The sequence below is a fragment of the Giraffa tippelskirchi genome, chromosome 3 (assembly GCF_054371585.1).
Source record: "Giraffa tippelskirchi isolate mGirTip1 chromosome 3, T2T-mGirTip1v1.2.pri, whole genome shotgun sequence".
Classification (NCBI taxonomy): domain Eukaryota; kingdom Metazoa; phylum Chordata; class Mammalia; order Artiodactyla; family Giraffidae; genus Giraffa; species Giraffa tippelskirchi.
Genome location: NC_137277.1, coordinates 4,999,725 through 5,016,830, shown reverse-complemented (window position 1 = coordinate 5,016,830; position 17,106 = coordinate 4,999,725). Strand labels below are relative to the sequence as shown.

The window sequence follows — 17,106 nt, the reverse complement described above, 5'->3', positions numbered from 1 at the left end:
TCCTGGTGGGTTTGGTCCTAACCATCCTTCTAGCTTCTTTGCCCATCTGTTTTCTACCACAGTTAAAAGTAACAATTGGGAAAGGAAGGAAGGAAGGACAATAGTAGCTAATTAAGACCAATGTGTGCTCATTCGTTTCTGACTCTTTGCAGCCCCATGGACTTCAGCCCTCCAGGCTTCTCTGTCCATGGAATTCTCTAGGCAAGAATCCTGGAGCGGGTTGCCACTTTTTACCCCAGGGGATCTTCCCGACCCTAGGATCAAACTCGAGTCTCTTGGGTCTCCTGCATTGGCAGGTGGATTCTTTACCACTAGTACCACCTGGGAAGCCCTAGAAAATTAACACCTAGAAGATGGAATGAATGCCAAAAAGGAATCAAGAAGGAGTCCACTTGGCCTTGGGACCATCTTCTTCAAATGGGAAGAGTTTAAAGCCTGAGGCTTGCTCTTCCTTCTCATTACATAGCAACCTGATTATATAGAGAATACTGTGTTAGCACCCCAATATTGTAAATTCACTTTTTATCTGGATTGAATTTTTGAATTGTCTTGAGAATAAATCATAAATGAAATATTATCTACAGAGCATTATCAAACGCCATAATTTTGATAAAGGTGGAAATAAAGCAGAGGTGGGAAGCATATGTTCTGCGTTCCTCAACCTTTATAAGGGACACTCAACAGTCAGGCTGATAAAGAAGAAACCATGGAGCTATCAACAGACTCGCTAAATCAATACTGTGATAAAACTTAAGAAACCAATATATTAAAATGTTATTTAAAGTGATAGTGGTACCTATCAGAGAATTGAAAGTCAGAATTGTTAAGAAATATATTGCCTCTAGGGAGTAAAACTAAGGATGGGGAATTGGAGGTAGGGAAATGTATTACTTTAGACTTTTTCTGAGCATTTTGAGTTTTTTTTCATGTGAAAGTATATCACCATGATTAAAAAGCAGTAAGCAGTGTAACTGAAAACAACCACTTTTTAATTTCAAAATAAGAGTGTGAAATGAAGCCTCTTTTGTGCCTAGAGTCCTAGAAAAAGTAAAACTGGAAGATGGGTTTAGGAAAAAACTGAGGTGTTGAAAGGGTGTGGGTACATCTCAGACACAGGAAGGAAGGGCGGAGGTGCTGTCGGGCTTCAGGCTCCGGGGATAAATGAGACATAGACATGAGCACTTCAGGGCCAGTTTTCCTGTTGTCATTGTGTCCATGACATTCTCTCCTCCTGTAGGTCAGCTTTGTCTTCAAGACGTGGACTCAGGATAACACAGCCCCTGACCTTTCCACAGGTTCACCCATCAGAGCCACAACCACATGGGGCCCACCCAGAGGAGCCCCGAGGGCCCCTACCTGGCACCTGGCAATCACAGAACTGGGCTGGGGGAGGCAGAGAGTGAATTTCTCCTCTGTTAACCTCCCAGTAAGAAAACAAGGACCACCCCCCGCCCTCGTGAGCCACATGCATTGTACTATATACCATCTGCCTTCAGTGACGCAAAGCATGACAGTGATCCGAGGCGTCAAAATCTTTTCTTTGTCTGGTTTTTGGAAATGCTTTGGTGGGAGTAAAGTATGAGGAGGGATAAATGGGGCTATTCATCATCCTAAAAGAACTGCTAAAGGCTAATTTCGTGCAGAAGTCCTCCAAGGGGCTTTAAAAAAAAAGTCTCCTCCCAATTTCTTAGAGGAGTCATAATACCGTGACTATGTAACCCCCTGCACCTCCAAAGGTGTCCCCCACAAGGAGTTAGTTGTACCCTGACTCTGCTTGCGGGGCAGAGCGTGGCCAGGTGCACCAACAGTGATAACGGTGTGCCTCCCAGGCAGCTGGCCCCAGCCTGCCCTTCCCTGCAGCAAGGCTGTTCGAAAGCATCAATTCTTCGGCACTCAGCCTTCTTTATGGTCCAACTCTCACATCCATACATGACTACTGGAAAAACCATAACTTTGACTCTACGGACCTTTATTGGCAAAGCAATGTCTCTGCTTTTTAATACGCTGTCTAGGGTTGTCAAGGTTTTCTTCCAAGGAACAAACATCTTTTAATTTCATGGCTGCAGTCCCTGTCCACAGTGATTTTGGAGCCCAAGAAAATAAAATATGTTATTTGTATAACCAAATCACTTTGTTGTACAAGAGGAATTAACAAGGTTGTAAATTAACTATATTTCAATAAAAATAAATAAGTAAGAAATAAGAAAAAACGAATTGGAGTTAAACCCACCTCTTCTGGAACACCTCTATTTTTCATCTTTCCCAACACTTAACTTCATCCCATATGAACAGCAGGGTTCACAATCCACAGTAGAAAAGTGTGTCGAACTACTTTTTCTAAAAACAATGACACTTTAAGTTGATAACTTCCATCCTTTATTGGACCTTTTCAAGACCCCATAGGAACTCCGTGGCAGTGGAATTCTGTGGCAATACCTGGCTGGACATACCAACATTTTGTTTAATACATGTGTGATATTTCAGAGTTCCCATCTTCCGGGGTTTCCTTCCCACAGGCCAGGAGGGAATTCACATGTTGGGGGCCAGTCTCCCCCAAAGCCGCCTCTGAGCTGTGGGATCAGATCGGGCACAAAGGCAGTAGGGCCGCTCTGTGGTGTGTGTCAGCCCCTGATGGCCGGGGAGGGGACGCCTACTGTTGTGTGATGAGCACTGCCCTCTCGCCTGGCCTGATAGCCATCTCCCAGCTTAGCGACAGTGACCAGGTGGGCGGAGGAGGAATCTAAGCTGAGCTTGCCCGGCCCCCTTGGCGGCTCCTGAGGCCGCACCCATGGCCCCCGTGGTCCCGTCCAGCAGCTGATGCTCCAGGATGGTTATTGGTCTATTTTTCAGTGAGTGACGTGGGCATGAATAACGTTCAGACTTGTTCCTAAAGCATAAGTAGTGGTAAAGCATCATCCGGCTAGAAGGGCCATTATCAGACCACCCGCTCTTCTCTGCTCAGCCCCTCCGTCTCTCGCCATCACAGTCGTCCCTGACTGGGGAGTAGCCGCGTGGCGTGGCCGAAATACAGGAAGGGTGGAGAAATGGTATGAGACAGAGAGACTTACTTGTTCCCACCTCCAGAACAAGAGAAAAATGACTCACACTGCAGCCAGAGGGCTGTAGACCAGGGGAAGACCCAGGATTAGCTTGTTGAAGGGAGGTTGAGACTCTCTCCCCCTGGGTGGAGAGCTGGTCTCTGAAGGTGGTGCCTGCTCCCTGGTTAAGGAGGATCCGAAAGCCCGTGCACCCCCTCCCCATGGAGGATGGGGAGAGACGGAGATTCAGGAGGGATGGGGAGGTGGTGAGAGGCAGACCCCCCACCCCCAGAAGATCGGAATGGGCACATCAGGTTTAGGGCTTGTTCTCAATTTTGCCCTCGGGACTGTCTCCCTGCATCCCGGGGCCTTATAACCCCAGGTTTGGAAGTTTGTCTTCCTCCTCTCTGCACTTGGCTTAATGGCAGTAGCTGTGAAAAGAGGTGCCTGGCTTGCTAATAATAGTCCAGCCACTTTGGATTCTTGTCTTAGTTATCTCCCTGATTTGCACTTTTGGTGGAAGCCCTGGGGGGTGAACACCAGTCGCATTTTTTTCTCTTCCCTGTTTCACCCAGCGGGTTCTTTCCACCACCTGCTGATCTTCGGTGTCTGCCTTCAGTCCCGTATCTACCGCTCTTGCCGGGTGGGTCATTCGTCTTGGTTTCTCATTAGTTTAACTGTCAGGCACTCCTCCGCCTTCAGAGACAGTTGCAGTCACATTCCCTTCCTCCGTTACCTCTTCTTCCTCTCCTTTATTCCAAATCAGGGGGGACTGAGCTGGCCGCCACCTAAGGTGTGCGTGCACGTGTGCTCAATGGTGTCCAACTCTTCTGACCCTTTTGACCCTTTTGACTCCAGGCTCCCCTGTCCGTGGGAATTCTTCAGGCAAGACTACTAGAGTGGGTTGCCATTTCCTCCAGGGGAATCTTCCCAACCCAGGGATCAAACCCGTGTCTCCTGTGTCTCCTGCGTTGCAAGGGGACTCTACCTGCTGAGCCACCTGGGAAGCCACCGCTTGTGCATTTGGCAGCAGGGGTTGTGGTACCCCCCTGTGGGCGAGGCCAAGCTACAGGGCGGGGCAGAGGTAGGATGAGTTCACTTTGCTCAGAACCTCCCTGGGATGCAGATACTCAGATGCCAGCCTGTGCTGCCCACACCTGGGAGAATAGCTGCAGCCCATCTCAGCCTGCTGGGATGGTGGGGACTGGGGGACTGAGGGTCAAGCCTGGCTCTGCCCCTTGACGCCCTGCCACTGTAGATGAGCCCTTTTTCTCCTGCATTAGTTGGATAGCCACCCCACCCCTCAACCTCCCAGAGCTGTTGGGAGCATTAGTAAGTCAAGTGCTAAATAACTAGAAAGGGTTAGTTTGCTAATTAATGTAAGTCCTATTGTCAGGGCTGCACTATCATTTACATTAAATGACTCATTCGAGCAGAATCTTTAACAAAAGAGCCACCAGCTGCTGTTTATGGTTTAGAAAAGCAAGTTTTCTCAAAGGGAGGGATTGGCCCCTCCAGTCTCAGGGGACTCCAGTCAGTCTCTGCTTAGCTTTTGACACCTGGTGAAGATTGTTGCCCCAGAAACCCCACACCTGCTGATGGGAGTGGGTTGTGGTCTGGGCTGTGTTGGTACAAAAAAAGATTGAGAACAGCAGATTTGTGAACCCTGGGCTCCCCCAAGGTTGGAGACAGGGCAGATGGAGGCAGCTCAGATGTCCTCTACCTTTATTTTCTCGGGACCATGGATAGCTCCCGAGATTCGAGGGCCACATAAGAGGCTGCCTCCCCCTCCATCACAGGGGTGCCTGAAACCCTTAGACATATCCATCCTAGCCAGGCCTGAAATTCAGCCCCCAGTGATATGTGGAACCTCACCATTACACTCATTCTTTTTGAAGCTTGTCAGATGCATCAGGCAGTCCTGAAAATGTTGAACTTTTATTATCCAAATTCCTCCCTAGAGTGACAGCTTCTGCAGTGCCCACCCTTGGAGGAAATCTCTGAAAGACAAAGAAAAGGACAAGAAGCTATCAGGAATGAGGAGCCTGGACCTCTGAATCAGAGCTCCCTCTTTTTTTGAAAGTATTTGCATTTTTAATTAACAAAAAGGATTAAAACAGTCAAATTCAAATGAACTCTGGGACTCAAAAACTTGTTTCCCAACATTAACGCTTCATAGAAAAATCCACTGACCTTTACTAATGTAAGATTCGTCCTTTACATCGAGTTCCCTTATCTGCAAACAGAGTGGCACACCCATTTCAGAAATGAGCCTTTGCAGGATCTGCTTTTGACCTGTGTTATGACACGCCGAAATCCTGTTGTTCTGATTTCATACGAAGAAGTGAAGAAACTGCCTGTTCTGAACAGCTGAATGAGTATAAGCGTGTTGAGTGACTATAAAGTATGCAGAAAGGACCATAAGTTTTGCCAGTGTGATAGAGTATGTGACTGGTTCCATGGTGCCCCAGGGGTACCCCCACCAAGCGGGTCAGACCGTGCATCTCCCTGCCCTGGTGGACGACTGCACTAATCCAGCCCACAGGGGGCTGCTGGTTTTGGCTTCTGAGCCAACTTCAATGCCAAGTGCACATATTATTGTTGTTCAGTTGCTCAGTCATGTCTGACTGTGACCTCATGGACTGTAGCCCACCAGGCTCCTCTGCCCATGGGATTCTCCAGGCAAGAACACTGGAGTGGGTTGCCATTTCCTTCTCCAGGGTATCTTCCTGACCCAGGGATCGAACCCTCATTCCCTGCATTGGCAGGCAGGTCTTTACCACGGAGCCACCTGGGAAGCCGTATGCATGTGTAATATTATAGAAGAATGATTCCTAACACCTCATGGATCTTTATGTCTCTTTCAGAGGGTCTTGCGGTTGGAGTTGGATTTGGGGCTGTAGGAAAGACGGCATCGGCCACCTTCGAGAGTGCCAGGTAAGCAGCACCTAGTGCCTTGGTGGCCCTGCCCCAGCTGGTGCCTCGGGTGAGCCGTCTGCACAGAACTGTGCAGCACCCCCAGCCCCCCAGCTCTGACTGGTGGAGGAGGAGGGCAGGGACGCTCACACCTGAGAGATGCTCCATCAGAGAAACAGGCTTACGCCAAGTTCTTCCAGCAAGCTAGCTAAGGGGTAGCTGTTTTGGAAACCAACCGTGGCTGTAATTCATGCTGTTCTCCAAATGCTTTAAATGGATGAATCACGATAAGACGGTAATGCTGGGGGGTTGATTCCAGGACCCACCAGCAGGTGCTCAAAGCCGCCAGGGCTCAGGAACCACGATGGCCCTTGGTATTTGCGGTCCCCTCTGAGAATTCAGCCCCAGGTGGATGGAAAGGTCGGGGAGCTACAAAGGCCGCGGCTGGCCGTCCTGACCCCTCCCTCTCTTCCGACCCCTCACTTTCCTCTCTCTGGCCGCAGGCCCTCCCAGTTTCCTCTCTCTTGTCTGCTTCTTCCCCAGCTCTTCTGCTGGCTTCGTGTCCGATGGCCCCTCCTGAAACTCATGTTCCCCGGCGCGCCATCTCCAGGGCCTCCCTTCTCACTCAGCGCTCTCTCCCTGGCCGTTCTCCCCCATCCCCAGGGCTTGATTCTCCATCTCCTTGCTGGCGACGCCCACGCTGACCTTCAGCCTCAGTTTCTCTCCCTCACTTATGCGTACGGGTCCAGCCACCTTCCAGAAGTCACAGGATCCCCACACCCAGCATCTCCACGGTCCATCTGCTGCCATGCAGGACCCGCGCCGCCCCCCCTGCCAGGGTCTCCCGTCACCACCCGGTACCTGGCTGACCAAGCCCAGCTCCCTGGCATCCTTGAGCCCCTGCTCCCCCATCTTCCCAGGCCTTGTGGATTCTTCCTCCCCTCCACCTCTCTTGAATCATCCAGAGCCACAGCCTCAGGACCATAAGGAGGCATCATGGAGATGAGCTACCTGGTCCACCCATGCCCACAAAACCACAAGTACCCCAGCCTCCAGGCTGAAGGAGGGCGCATGAAGCCATCCATCCAAGGGCAGAAAACCCAGATGCCCATAGGGGATGGAGGATAGCAGAAATGGGCAGGCGGTCAGGTAGGGACAGGCAGGTGGGGCCGGTCAGGTGCGGGTGCTGGGAAGTGGCGGGTCAGCGGTGAATTTGGAACAGCTAGCGCAAGCGCCATCTCGAGGCGCTCAACACTGTAACTGATTAATCTATGGTTGCACTGGGTCTCTGTCGCTTTGCGGGACTTCTCTCGACCGTGGCGTGCGTTGTTTCTCTTGTAGAGCAGGGGCTCAGTTGCCCTGCGGCATGTGGGATCTTCCCGGACCAGGGATTGAACCCACATCCCCTGTACTGGCAGGCGGATCCTTTACTACTGGACCACCAGGGAAGTCCCTGGAAATCACGATAGTTTGAAAACGTAATTCAGCTCAAAGTGGTGGTCCAGTGGCCACTGGCTTCTGTGTTTTCATTCGACTGCCCTCTGGCCGGTACAATCTCAAAATCGACTTTTTCCCCCCGAAGGCAATGTCACCACCACTTCCTTCAGTGATCTGCCCTGTGTCTGTGGACTGTGTTGCCAGCAACTACTTCCTCACAGAATCCCTCCTCCCGCTTGGTCCCCACATTTCCTGCAGCCTCTTTAGGCCCCGTCGCATCCTTTCCTCAGGACCCTCGGCTGCCGTGGGGCCCCCGTGCGTCCGTGTAGTCACTGCAGTCACTGGACTCTGATGCTACGTGTGAAGGGGCCTGTCTGCTCCACAAAGCAGCCACGTCCCGGGTCGAGATTTTCCTTCTTCTCAGTTCTCATTCCTGCCTGTCAGACTCGCAGGTCGCTCCCTCGCCCCGACTCCAGGGTCAGCATTAAAGAATACGCCTGCAGTGAAGATCCCAGGAGATGGTAGATGGGTGAAGCCTTCAGAATGTGAGAAAAGTCACCCAGACCCAGGGCTTAATTGGCCTCATCAAGCCTGCGGGCTGCTCTTCCTGCCCTGGGCGTGGGGAGGGGGTGTGGGCTTCATGCCCTGGCATGGCGGTTTGATCTCCACTTGGCTTGGACCACTTGGACCGTCAGGGCGGGCGGTGTCAGAGCGCTGAGGGGCCCCGCGGGGCTGAGCCGGCACCGGGCCCTCCCGAGCCCGGAGAGCCACACACACTCCAGAGATGTCTGTGCCATCCAGTGACAGCCTGCCCCGGGCACTGTGCTCACGGCCTGGCTTCCTGTCTGGTGGCACCTCATCTCCCACGGCATCAAGATGTCAACTCCGATGTCCCTCTCTTCTGTCACCCGCACTTTCTGCTAAGCTTCATGTCTCTGAAGAAAGTAGAAGATAAGTCTTTCCAACCCAGCTCCCCACTTCCCGAGACCAGACAGATCCTCTGAGTTATGTAAACCCTCCACTGGGCTCTCCATTCAAGATCGGGCTGGGGAGACGGGGCTGTTTTCAGCCTCAGGAAACCCTCTGATAAACCAGCCTCCTTGGTGGAGGTTTATGCCCCTCTGACTCTGCCCCCTTCACCACTGTGTCCAGGGTACGGAGCGTGGGGGATGGCAGGGAGAGTGGGTCCATACAATGCTGGCCACAGAGATGGAAGGAGGGTGACCTCATGCAGACCCCATCCTTCAGTCTGTCTGCCCCACTTACAAATCCATACGCAGGTCATGGTTTGGGTTCTTTCTTTCAAATTCCTCTGATCTTACTGCAGAACAGCCCCCGCCCCAGTCAAGTCTTGTAAGCCTTCTCTGCCCTTAGCTCGTGCTGCAGACCATGCAGGGTTTCGTGGGAGGGAGGGAGAGAGGAAGATAAAAAAGAGAAAGACAGACTAATACTAGGGGGAGGGGTGGTGTAAAAACAGTCGTCAGACGATTAAATGCATCTTTTGAAAGAGAGGTTTTGCTTTTTAAAATTCCAATTCTGTGTAATTAACAAGTGCCGTGCCTAAAACATTGACATGCAGAGGTGGAAGATAAAGGGATGACAAAAGACACGAGGTGAATGCTGATCAAGAGAAAGCAGATATTAACAATTTCAGTCTCAGACCAGTCAGACTCGAAGGCGGAAAGCCGCCGAGAGAATAAAGGTCAGTACTTAATGACAAGAGAAACAGTGTACCCGGCTGACATAATGATCCTGCCTGTGTACGCTTCCAGCAACATGAGCCTCACAAGGCTCAGGAAAAATGGTCAGAATCACAAGGAGCAACAGACAAAAGCCCAGTCGTGGTGGGAAGAACAGTTCCCGTCTCTGACGCTGATAAAACGGATAAAGCGTTAACAAGATATTAGTAATGGACATATGTGGACCCCCAACCCAGCAGTTAGGAAAACTTCAGCCTTCTTCCCGAGCACACGGTATGGGCGTTTCCCAAAAATGATAACAGCACTGTGCCACAGAGAAAGTCAGAAAGCCCCCAGATCAATACCATTCAGACCAGACTCTCTGACCTCAGTGCCATGTAATTGAAAAATAGCAAAGAGATAGCTAAAGTAATTGGTCAGTGGATGGCGAAGCCCTCAGGCCCATGGGATGAGCACAGATAGGGGGTGCAAACCAGATGGTCCAAGGAACCAGTGGACAAAGGTCCTGGTCTCCCCTGACCTCAGGGGCGCTTCACAGAATGGAGCATTTCATCAGGAGGGTGGGGACCGCCCGCTTGGAGGAGGTGGTTAAGAGCACGTGGTACCTCAACCCACGGGTAGGTGATGTCACCAAGGTGGGCGGGGTTCACGTGGCAATTTATGGAAGTGAGACCGAAGGCCAAAGGAAAAGTACCTTCTTCAGCAAGAGGCTGACAACCTTGGTGGGTTCCGACGACAAAGTCCAAGAGGCAATCTGAACCTTAACCCCGCTCAAGGGAAGAATTCTGGTGGAGGGGAGGGCGGGAGGTAGACGGATCCATGTGAAGAATCCAGCAACTGAACAGATGCTGTTGACACCACTGTTATGTATTATTTTAAGAGCAACAGAGAAGTTGGAAGATGAGTTGATGATGGTGGGAATGGAGAGGCTGATGCGAAGAAGGGGTTTTAGACTCAGAACCAATAGGCAGCATTTGTCACCTGATTCTTTCATCATGTGGGAGGGAGAGTTCAAGTTCAAGAGACGTAGGTAATCACATAGGTAGATGAAAGGGGCTGAAGGGGAAGGAAGGACACGTCTGCATGGATTTGGGAGGAGAAAAGAGTTACCTGGCGTATGCCTGCGATGTGTGGACCGAGCTAGCTGGGCCAGGAGGAGCTCTCCGTTTTCGTGCAGGGGTTGGCAAGTGTTGGAACGTGGGCCAAATCGGGCCCAACACTTGCTTCTATAAATAAAATTTTATTGGAACACAGCCATGGCCAAGTTCACCGTCCGAGCTGTGACACCAGCTACCAGGAAAGACTACATGTGCTGTTGTTGTGGTTGTTAATTCACTAAGTTGTGTCCGACACTTTGTGACCCTGTGGACTGCAGCATGCCAGGCTTCCCTGTCCTTCACCATCTCCTGGAGTTTGCTCACATTCATGTCCATTGAGTCAGTGATGCTGTCTGACCATCTCATCTTCTGCTGCCCCCTTCTCCTCCTGTCCTCAGTCTTTCCCAGCTTCAGGGTCTTTTGCAAGGAGTCGGCTCTTCACATCAGGTGGTCAGAGTATTGGAGCTTCAGCTTCAGCACCAGTCCTTCTAGTGAATATTCAGAGTTGACTTCCTTTAGGATGGACTGGTTGGATCTCCTTGCAGTCCAAGAGACTCTCAAGAGTCTTCTCCAGCTTCTCAGTTTGAAAGCATCAGTTCTTTGGTGCTCAGCCTTCTTTATGCTTCAACTCTCACATCCATACATGACTCCTGGAAAAACCATAGCTTTGACTGGAGGAGGAAACGGCAAACCACTCCAATATTCTTGCCTCGAGAATCCCACACACAGTATGAAAAGGCAAAAAGACTACACACACTACTATGTGTGTTAATGTCACTCAGTCATGTCTGACTCTTTGCAACCCCATGGACTATCGCCTGCCAGGTTCCTCTGCCCCTGGAATTCTTCAGGGACAAGAATACTGGAGCGGGTAGCCGTTCCCTCCTCCCGGCGATCTTCCCAACCCAGAGATCATTCTGGGCCTCCCTCAATGCAGGCAGATTCTTTACCATCTGAGCCGCCAGGGAAGCCCTGCCATCCTTTGACTGAAGGAAGGAATGGCAAATCACTCCAATATCCTTGCCGCGAGAACCTCGTGAACAGTAGGAAAAGGCAAAAAGTCCGCCTGGGGGTCCCCAGCGAGTCATCTGTATGTGGCTGCTGCCATCTAGTGTTCAGATGCTGCTGCCTCGTCGCCGCTCTGGCGCCCTGCCCGTCACCGGCCTTCCACCTGGCCCACCTTCCTCCCCCAGGAGGTGGCCTACATCTTCAGGGGACCCATTCAGAACCGAACATCTCCTGGAGGAAGACGAGTCTCCACCAGCGGTTCGAGGGAGTCACGGCTTTCTTCTTCCCGATCAGGTCCCACAGCAGTTTCTCTCTGGCTTCACCACAAAGCCGGTCTCCGTCCCACCGGTCCTTGGGGAGTTGGCCGCTTAAGCGGTTTTCCCTCCTCGGTGTCATTACCTCCAGAGGACGCGTGCTCCAGAGAGGAAACATGCCCTCAGCTCTTAACTCAGCGGCAGGCATAATTCAAACCAGCAGGGAGAGCGAGGCTGTTTATGCTTCAGATTTGGCCTCACGTATCACATGCATCCTACTTAAGCACAAGTCGAGAGGCGTCTGTCATCCCACAGCTGGCTGCGTGCAGCAGAGGAGGCTGGCCGCTGACCTGACGGTGCACCACGCAGAATCCACAAAGCACATCCCCGAGGTAGTCCTGGACTTTTTTTTTTTCTGCTGAGTGCCCCGACCAGCCATTGCTACCCAACACCCAGACACTTAGTCAAGGATGCCTGCAGTCTCAGCCAGCATCTGGACCTGACATGGCTCGTTGAGTTACACACGCAGGCATCAGAATAAACTTTGAAGTCTGTGTTTGCTGCTCAGATGAAAGAGCAAAGCAAAAGTCAGGTATATCCTTCTGCCTGGCTTAAAAACCGATATGCATGTTGAAATTTTAGCATTCATTTAAGACAGCAGCCATTAATCAGCTAAGCAGCCATTTGTTTAGAAACAAAGATGGCAGTAGACACGTTTCCCTGCTCGTTAGTGAACATTAATCCGTTGATGGGTGCGTAGACCTCTATGTGCACATCCATCTGTCCAAGTTGTCCACCTACTTCTGTTCAAGTTTAATCCGGAAAACATGTTTGCAAGATAAATGCAGAGTGTTGAAGAGCAGACTTCGTTGATGTGGTGAGAGGAGACTTGTTTAGCCGCTCAGTCGTGTCTGACTCTTTTATGGCCCCATGGACTGTACCGCCAGGCTCCTCAGCCCATAGGGTTTCCCAGGCAAGTATACTGGAATGTATTGCCATTTCCTTCTCCAGGGACTCTTCCCAACCCAGGGATTGAACTTGCATCTCTTGTGTCTCCTGAACTAGCAGGTTGGATCTTTCTGAACCTCCAGGGCAGCCAGGAGCACTTTCTTTTTGGGTGCACCACGCGCCTTGCGGTATGTTAGTTTCCCACCAGGGATTGAACCCATGTCTCCTGGCTTGGCAGGTGGATTCTTTATCACTGAGCTACCAGGGAAGCCCTGGAGGGCGCTTGGAGAAATAAAACATAAATTCCTTCATTGGGTTCGCTCAGCATCTGTTAAGGAGCAGGCTGCCCGGGCCATCTCCAAGTTGCAGGCCACTCTGCTAACACGCCAGACCTCCCTGTGTTGGGACCAAGTTCCCAGACTTCTGGGGAGTCCTGACGAGACCGTCTCTTCCTCAAGGCTGCTAATCTTAACCTTCTGACCTGGATCTCAGCTTTCCCGGGTGGAGGAAAGCTTTCCCTGCAGAGCAGTGTCTAGCCTGAGACGTGGAACCCCAGCGTGAAGAGTACACCCGACCAGCCCCACACACAGGCTCCTCCCCTCCGCCACCCCTTCCGTCATGTCAGCAAAACTGGAAGGAAATTCTTGTGCTGCTTTCATTTGCAATTGCAGATGGCACCTTCCACCCTATTTGATGTAGACAAGCTCTTCTCTTGAACCCCTCAAACTACCTTGACTGGAATTCTTCAGTTCAGTCGCTCAGTCGTGTCCGACTCTTTGCGACCCCATGAACCGCAGCGTGCCAGGCTTCCCTGTCCATCACCAACTCCCGGAGTTTACTCAAACTCATGTCCATCGAGTTGCTGATGCCATTCAACCATCTCATCCTCTGTCGTCCCCTTCTCCTCCTGCCTTCAGTCTTGCCCAGCATCAGGGTCTTTTCCAATGAGTCCGTTCTTTGCATCAGGTGACCAAAGGATTGGAGCTTCAGCTTTAGCATCAGTCCTTTCAGTGAATATTTAAGACTGATTCCCTTTAGGATGGACTGGTTTGATCTCCTTGCAGTCCAAGGGACTCTGAAGAGTCTTCCGGCCTGGAATTCTAGAATCGTCTGTTGACAGCTCCTCGCCATATGTGCATTTTCCTTTCCCGCCCCCTACACAGCTGCCCGGCCTTACCTCGAGTCTGCAGGAGCCGGTGGAATCGGCAGCTGGTTGGCAGACAGTGCCACCGTGCGGCGGTGGGGCGTCAGGGCGAGCCTGGGAACCACGCGCCTGGCCGCCTGCCTGCGTCCTGGGCTCTGACTGCCTGCACTTCAGTTTCCAGCTGTGTCACGTGAGAAAGGAGGGTGGCAGCTGTGGTTCTAGGACTGTTAGTGTTTGTGGGACAGTAACAGCGTCCCCCAGGCATGTGAAGACTGATGTACAAATGCTACCTTTTCTACGTTGCAAAGTAAAGGCATTGAAACAAAGCTGCTCTCACAGCCAATCACTCTCTCTTACAATCTGTATTTATCACCAAAAATTAGTTCATAAACTCAGGATAAAACCGAGTCCTTTCTGCACTCCCCCCCCCGCCCCAGACAAGGACTTAACTTCTCTCTCTGTTTGAATTCGCAGAAGCCCTTTTCAATAATAATATGTAATTATGTTCTCGGGCTTCCCAGGCGGCTCAGTAGTAAAGAATCTGCCTGCCGATGCAGGAGACAAGGGTTCCGCAGGTTCCAGGCTGGAGGCCGGGTCCAGGAGCGTGGGACGTCTGATCTCCTGTGACTCAGGCTCTGCCTGCAGACGCCGTGCCTTCACAGCCTTCCTTCCCCCCGCCCTCCCTGGCCATCCCAGGCTGGCTTTGCTGTCTTGTCTCTGCACTGAGCTGGCGTGCAGACGGCTCTCACTCTGATACCGTGTGTATCTATTTCCCCATCTTGCACCCTTGCCGGGGGCCTCTTCTGTTCTCTGCGTGGGGCCTGGGACCAGGCTGGGCATGGTCTGCTCTGCACCTGAATGCAGGTGATGCATTGATGGCCCGCCTGAATTCTGTGGATGATTTTAGAGTGGGCAGCCCCCTCTGTATAGCATGAGCTACTTCTCTATTGCACGCACCCCCCACCCGGTTCCCTGGACTCTCTCCGGTCCCCCCAGTGTCACCGCACGAGGTTTGGGCCCAGAACAAGCAGGCAGCTCCGTTCTGCCCTGCCCTGTCTGCCGGGCGGCCGCTTCTCACATCAGCGACACAAGGAGCCCGTTTGTGCAGGGCCGCCTCCTCCTCCTCCGCGGCCCCCCGCCACCCCCACCCGAGTGCCTGGCGACAGGGCTGACCATCTTGGCACCGGGGACCGATCTCGGCACAGCGTGTGCTCTGTCTAGCCCAGGGCGGGCTTGGGGGGAGGCGCGGACCCCGCGAGGCTCTTGAAGAGCAGCTTCGTCGTTTCTTTGTGGCTTTCCCAGTCGCTGAGGATGACACAGACTACTCCCTCCTGCGTTCCCACCACTGCTGTGTCCATCCTCTGGGACCGCTTGTCACACACAACGAGAGGCAGAAAGCAACTGCGCTTTCCAGAGTCACCAGCGGGGCTCGGATGGGCTGCTGGTGTTGAATGCACTGCCTTTTGCCGGGCTGGCCCGGGCTCATTAGGGGGTTCGCGGCGCTGCGCTGCTGGCTGCCTCTAGGGGCTGTTTACACACACTGCTCAGTCCTCACCGCCCTCCCAGGAGCCAGGTGAGAATCCGGAGCCCGGGGACTTCCCCTGAGGTCAAGCTCATGGCAGGTGGCAGGTGTGCGGAAGCCCAGAATTAACATCCCTTCCCCAGCTCTCTGCCCCCCAGCCCTGCCTCTGGTAGTTGTGAAACATTTAGTGAGTGTTTTCCACGTGCAGGATTATTTTCCCAGGAGGCGCAATGGTAAAGGATCCACCTGCCAATGCAGGAGACAAAAGAGACACAGGTTCAATCCCTGGGTCGGGAAGATCCCCTGAAGGAGGAAATGGCAGCCCACTCTAGGATTCTTGCCTGGGAAATCCCACGGACAGAGGAGCTACAGTCCATAGGGTCGCAGAAGAGTCAGATATGACTGAAGCAACTGAGCATGCACGCACGCGTGCAAATCCATTATGACCAGTGTCTTTATGAGACAAGGAGACGAGACACAGACACACACACAGGAGGAGGTTGGGTGACGACGCAGAGGCACCTCGAGGGAACCAGAGATCAGAGTGCCTCAGCCAGAAGTCAAGAAGTGTTCAGGAGTGCCCGCTGCCGCCGGAAGCTGGACAAGCCAAGGGAGGACCTTCCCTAGAGATTTCCGAGCGAGGGTGGTCCTGCGGACACCTTGCTTTTGAGCATCTAGCCTCCAGACCATGAGAACGCATCTCTGTTGTCTTCATCCACCTGGAAGGCGGCCCTTGGTTATGGCGGCCGTGCGGAACCGATACACACGCCGCCCGCCCCGTCTCCATCTGCATCTCCCCGCCTCCACGTAGATTTCTCCCCCTCCGCCCACAGTGGACAGTGAGCTCTGAGCATCCCTCTTGGATCCAGTCTCTTCAGTCTCCCGACGCCTTCTGTCTTCCCCACTCCAAGCCTTCATTTCCCGTTTTGAAAGGAGTTTCCCATTTGGTTTGGTTTCTTGTTGGTGTTTCCTTAAGCCTCTCAGTTCACTCTGGACCCGACTGGAAGAAAGCCGAGGCTCTCTCCTTTCCTGAGAGGCCGCCTCCAGAGGCCGCCCCGTGGGAGTCGGGGCTGTCCCCCACATCGGAGCTATTAAACTGTCGTAAGAAAGAGGCCTTTGTCACGGGCACCGCGGCCGTCGGCTCCGAAACAGAGGCAGATTGTGCCAGAAAACAAACAACAGGGAAAAAAAAAGGTCCAACCACAAAATTCTTTGGGCCTTCAGTCATCAGCCTCTCGCTTGTTCTTAAAAGACAAGTTTCCTTTCTTCGGTGTGATTCCATCAGATGGGGCGTCGCGGTTTTCATTCTGTCCAGAAGCGCGGGCTGGGGGCTGCCCCCGCCCAGCTCCCTCCTGTGTGATGCCAGCCTGCAGGTGGGGGAGTGGAGGCGGCCCCAGGCCTGCTCAGGGGGGCTTCGCAGGAGACTGAGGGGCCTGAGATGGGTAGTTTTCAGTGCAGGCAAGGGAGAAGCGATGGAAAAAGTCACGGAGGCCAAGACACCATCGTCATGTTACAAACGAGCAATGTCCTTCTGACTTGACCTTGGCTCTGGGAGAGACCTCAGGAAGCCTCATTTCACGCCAGAGAAAGTCGGAAAGCAAGTGACTTGCCCAAAGCCACACCATTTCCCAAACTCAAACCAGCGCTGCTGACCCAGGACCGCTGGCCAAACACCCCATGGCCCAGCCTGGCACGGGAACTGCTGTGGCCCCGAGCCTTCTGTCTGGCGCCTTGACCTCAGCCCCCGGCCAGCGTTCACCCTTGACCATCTCCAGGTGGGAGGTCAGGGGGCAAATGAGCATCGTCAAGGCTCCCCTGTGCCAGGAAACACCCCACAGCGTGAGAGCCAAGGTTCTAGAAGGAAAGTGGAGAAGAGGGCCTTAGGAGACCTCCCACCCCGTTTCTACTGTCCCTTCCGAAGGGGGTTACGCTTCCCAAGGTCACCGCTTCCCCAAGTCAGGGGAGAGAGGGACCACTGCAGAGGACAGGACCTCTTCAGGCCAGCGCCTCACTGCGGGTGACTGAATGACAGCCAGAGACAC

General features: G+C 52.7%; 1 protein-coding gene across 21 annotated transcripts in view; it reads left to right on the top strand.

Annotated features, from left to right (window-relative positions):
• Window positions 1–17,106, top strand: part of SLC39A11 (solute carrier family 39 member 11) — a 371,868-nt gene that overhangs the window by 320,126 nt on the left and 34,636 nt on the right. For all 21 annotated transcript variants that reach the window (XM_081581304.1, XM_081581308.1, XM_081581302.1 and 18 more), the window contains one exon: window positions 5,906–5,975. In XM_081581304.1, the coding sequence (XP_081437430.1) occupies window positions 5,906–5,975 (70 nt within the window). The remainder of the gene's footprint in view (window positions 1–5,905; window positions 5,976–17,106) is intronic.